The sequence below is a fragment of the Poromitra crassiceps genome (genome assembly GCF_964638095.1).
Source record: "Poromitra crassiceps genome assembly, chromosome: 4".
Taxonomy (NCBI): domain Eukaryota; kingdom Metazoa; phylum Chordata; class Actinopteri; order Beryciformes; family Melamphaidae; genus Poromitra; species Poromitra crassiceps.
Window position 1 is genome coordinate 31,187,716 of NC_139626.1, and position 5,024 is coordinate 31,192,739.

At 49.2% G+C, this 5,024-nt stretch overlaps 1 protein-coding gene across 1 annotated transcript in view; it reads right to left on the bottom strand.

Moving 5' to 3' along the window:
* The window catches only part of ntn2 (netrin 2), a gene marked incomplete at both ends in the record, with an annotated part of 66,595 nt that extends 62,036 nt beyond the window's left edge, over window positions 1–4,559 (bottom strand). Inside the window, one exon of the mRNA XM_083635234.1 lies at window positions 3,503–4,559. Within this exon, the coding sequence (XP_083491360.1) occupies window positions 3,503–4,559 (1,057 nt within the window). The remainder of the gene's footprint in view (window positions 1–3,502) is intronic.
* Between the last annotated feature and the right edge of the window lie 465 nt (window positions 4,560–5,024).

The following is a 5,024-nucleotide window of genomic DNA, read 5'->3' on the forward strand; positions in this document are numbered from 1 at the left end:
CCGCCTTTTTTTCCCCTCCTCGCTACTGCGCCAGACAGAAAAGCCAGCTGAGAAATCAACAAAGGGAGGGGACATTTTAAGAATGGGCTTCAAGGTGCACTAGGGAGGCTTTTTACAGGCTCTCCTGCTACTCTGAGAATATTTTGGAACCTGTGATACGGTGGAGACATTCTGGAATATGCTGTAAAGAGGCTTATGGAACGTGGAATTGGGGATGTCTGGGACGGACTTTTTGGCACGTCCGGGTGTGTGATCAGGTATAGCGTGCAGCGGGCGTTAAGTTTTAACTGCCCTGTATCAGCACTGGGATTAGGTCATCAGAGTTGGCCGGTGCAGGCGGGCCGTTTAGTCCAGGAGTCATGGATGGAAGTGACATATCACCCCGCTGAGAAGAGATCTACGGGAAGTGGGCGGAACCTTTGGGAAAAGGCTACGGGACATGCGAAAGAGGGAGTGTGCAGAAATGTGAGCGAGAACACCCTGAGGGATTTACAGGATATTGTTGTGGAAGGGGCTAGGTGTGTGCGTGTGTGCGTGTGTGCGTGCGTGCATGCATGAGAGAGAGCCTGAGCGGCCTCTCTCCTCTCTCCTCTCTCCTCTCTCCTGTCTCCTCTCTCCTCTGGCTCTGTCACTCTCTGTCCCCTTTAAACAGATCTGGCACTGTTCAACACTAAATATGATTTCAGGCCAGCTCACCGGGCAATTACAACATGTTAGAAAAATATACACTGTTTTTCAATGTTCTACTCCTGCTTTTTTCTCTCTCTCTCTCTCTCTCTCTCTCTGCCTGTAATTTTATTTCATTACGGCAAAAGGTTAAAAGGGGGACAGTGGCTTCTAATACGTATTTATTTTCCTACGCCAACAGATTTTTATGACAGGCAAAATTGACCTGAATTAGGTTGCGCCTAGCTCCATTTTTGCTAACAGAGAAACACTGAAAAAAATGATACCACCAAAGGAACTGCCACATATTAAAGAACAAATTCCTATTAAAAACACATTACTGCTATGTCACCTTTTTAAAACCTTTGCACAGCCTTGAAATTGATATATGGGCCAAATAGTACATCAAAAATCGATGCTCAACTTTTCATACCACAGGCCGAATCCATTACAAAGGTAATCCGTTTAAATTAATAAAAAGTCACCCAAATTGCTGTAATTTGACTTGGCGGCCTTTCAGAGTGCGTCGGCATGACTTTTTTTCCCCTGAGCATGTCTTGAGGTAAAAGCAAATCACTGCCAAATAACATTCTTGGATGACTTAGCCGCAGTGCTGTGCCAATGACTCGAGCTGTTGTCATCCACTGTTTAGACTTGTTCATGAAGGAGAGTTTCTTTTTTCATACACAAGGGCCAAAAAAACATGGTTTTCTGAGTGCGGCTAGCAGGCCTGTTTCGATACAGCGGAACAGTAAATACAACGCTAGCTCTGCTGGGAAATGTGGGGTAGGGATGGGGCTGTACTTTGAGAGACGTTGTGCCAAGTTTGCCAACTCAACCCGATACAGTATGCCACCACAACTTTGAGAAGCTCTCCCCTGTATAAATACAAACTCATCCGGTATGTTCTGGCAACGTTCTTATTTGTCCTTGTGACATTCAAACACAGGTCAACATATCTCTCTCTCTCTCTCTCTCTCTCTCTCTCTCTCTCTCTCTCTCCTCTCTCTCTCTCTCTCTCTCTCTCTCTCTCTCTCTCTCTCTCCTCTCTCTCTCTCTCTCTCTCTCTCTCTCTCACTTTCTTGCTCTCTCATAGACCAGAACTGCAGCGCGTCATCAAGCATCCAGCGCGAAGGCCACTGCCCCTTTTATGGGGAAACCCAGCGTAGGAAAAGACTGTACAAGAAGCCGAAAACACTTGAAACAAACGATTTAAAATGGTTTACTGATAGAGATATGCCGAAGAGTTGCTGTGTTGTTGGTTTCACTAACAAAAAATAAAATAAAAAACGGATCTGCAATGTATTTTTTTTTTATAGAGTAGAGGTGTCACCGTCTATGTGGATGATGCTTGTAACCTGGTGGAAACTCCTCAGTGGGATGGATACAGAGTCTATATAAGGCAAGTACTATTGTCGATGTATCTTCTATGGCCGGCCGAGTTGAAATATATTGTCATGTCATAGTGTCTTTGGGATGGGAAGGGTTGTCATGCCAACAATGTGACCGAAGGGTTGTCATGCCAACAACATGACCGAAGGGCACAGGACCGGAGTGGATAGAGGGCTTTTGTCGATGGCCTATATTCCTCAGGGAATAAGTAAGTATGGTGTCTTTGGGTCATTTATAAACAATATTAATTCTGTTCTTTTTCTATTGATTTGTTTCTACTGCTATTTTACGTTGAAGTCGACGGCGAGTGGCTTGTGTTTTCCCCAAGGGGACAACATTTTGCAAAGTACCCGGATGTGCCGGTCTGGTGGATACTGTGTGTACTGCAGCTAGACAAGCAAATCAATAGTAACTGCAAAATTATAAGTCAGACTTGTTGGCATTATTTGCCATTGCTATTATCCACCATACTGAAAATTGGTGTGGGGGGGGGGGGGGGGTAGGTAATTATGATATCAACACTTGTAACAGCACATGTTTGCAAGTCCGTCTCACATCACAGTCGCACTGATGGGGGCGCAACAGGCTGTTCCTCTCCCATTCCCTCATTATGGATTCTGAGACGCATTGAGGAGCATTGAGGAGCATTGAGGAGCATTGAGCAGCTTGTCACGGGCAGAGAATACCTCCTTCATTCATAAGGATGCAGCAAGGAAGAGAGAGAAAGAGGGAGAGGGTGGCCCGAACATCAACAGAATGAACTCACATTACATTTGCATGCTCCTTTCACGGGTGGCCATTGAACTGACGCGAAGGCCGTTGAATGACATTTCTATAATGAGCTGATTGTGATGGACAAAAATAAAGCTTGCCTGCAATTCATCTCCATAAGTCTAAATGTTACCAAACAGATTTGAAAGATTTGTGATGCAAAACTAGAGACAAATACCAGACATACTAAAGCTACCAGAGCCATCGTATCCCTGTCTCCTTTGAGGAAATACGTTGTGCTAAATAACAAGTTCTCAGTCATCGCTTTGCATTGCAGCAGGCAATATTGGACATGCAGTAAAGACAGTCATATTCCACTGCACACTATGTGCAATAGGATTAAAGCAAATAACGATAGATATGGATGGATGGATGGATGGATGATAGATAGATAGATAGATAGATAGAGAGACAGATGGATAGATAGATAGATAGATAGATAGATGGATAGAGAGATAGATAGATAGATAGATAGATAGATAGATAGATAGATAGATAGAGAGATAGATAGAGATAGAGATAGATAGATAGATAGATAGATAGATAGAGAGATGGATGGATGGATAGATAGATAGATAGATAGATAGATAGATAGATAGATAGATAGATAGATAGATAGATAGACAGACAGACAGACAGACAGACAGACAGACAGACAGACAGACAGACTTACGTAGACACTCGTTGGCCTCTCGGGCGCTGGCTCTCTGCCACGGCCGGTCATAGTGGAAGGGTTTGCAGCGGTCACACTCAGGCCCCTCCGTGTTGTGCTTGCAGTCGCACAGCACTTTGCCCTCCTTGTCTTTCAGACAGCGTGAGGCGTGCCCGTTGCATTTACACCTCCCGCCCACCTGGAAGTCACCCACTGCGTAGAAATAGGCGGGCAGCGTGGACGCCCCCGCCGTGGGGTCGTCGTCCCTCCCCCCGCTGTTGCTTCCCGCCCCCGGCCCCGCCCCCAGCTCCCGGGGCAGCTGGGGCCGGCTGAAGACCACGCGGATGTCGGTGACGGTCACCCAGTCCTGCAGCACGGGGCTGTTGTCAAAGTCCTTGCCGGAGGGCCGTCCGTCCAGCGTGCTAAAAGCGATGAGGCCGCCGGAAAGCGGGTAGAGGTCAGTGTGTCCGTCGGTGCACAGCGCCTCCTGCTCGTTCTGCTTGGTGATGGCCGCCTTGTTGGGCCGGTTGTACATGCGCCGGCACTGCGAGGAGTAGAACTGGTAGGGCGTCCAGCTTTTGCCGTAGTCCATGCTCTTGTAGACGGCCAGCGACTCGGGCCGCGGCGAGCAGAACTGCAGGCTGACGTAGGTGATCTCAAACTTTTTGCCCAGCGAGAGCGTGAGCGTCACGTTGTGCGGCGAGGCGTGCAGGTTCTCCGACTGCCAGCAGGTGAGGTTGTGGGCGGAGTTGAGGTCGGTGAGGTAGGAGGCGGGGTGGGCGCGGCGGGGGTCGGCCGCGTCGCAGATGTGGCACGTGCGCACGGAGGGCCGCTCGTCGGCACGCTCCACCACGCTGCAGGCGCGGCTGGGGGGGCGGCCGCACACGCTGGACACCGCCACCTCCTGGCCGAAGGCGGCGTTGATGAACTCGGGGATGCAGCGGCGGGCAGCGCCCGCCTCGTCGTAGCATGGGTCCGTCTGCTGCTGCTGCCCCGCGAAGGGGTTGGCGACGCTGTGTGTGGAGGCGGAGCACGCCAGGAGGCACAGGCCCAGCACGCACCCCCAGGCATCCCTCATCCTCGTCAGAGGGCCTGGGTGCAGATGTGTGTGTCTGTGTGTGCGTCCGTGTCTTTGTGTGTGCGTCTGTCTGTCTGTGTGTGTCTGTGTGTGCGTCCGTGTCTGTGTGTGCGTCCGTGTCTGTGCGAGTGTATGTGTGGATGTGATTGAGCAGCTGTGCGTGCTAAGCCAATGGAAGGAGAGAGTCTGAGCTCCGTGACCCTTGACTTCAGGCTGACCAATGCCTTTCCTGTACAAGAAAGAGAGAGTGAGAGAGCGAGAGAGAGAGAGAGAGAGAGAGAGAGAGAGAGAGAGAGAGAGAGAGAGAGAGAGGTGAGTGTTATGGGCTTAAGTTGACCATAAAAGGATGTGGAATAGATGATGTTGATTGCAGGGCAAGTTACTGAACAAAAAGTTGGTGCATCTTCAAAAAGACATGTCATCCTCCCTTATAGAAGAAATCCCTTTCCTTTTGTAATGATGACT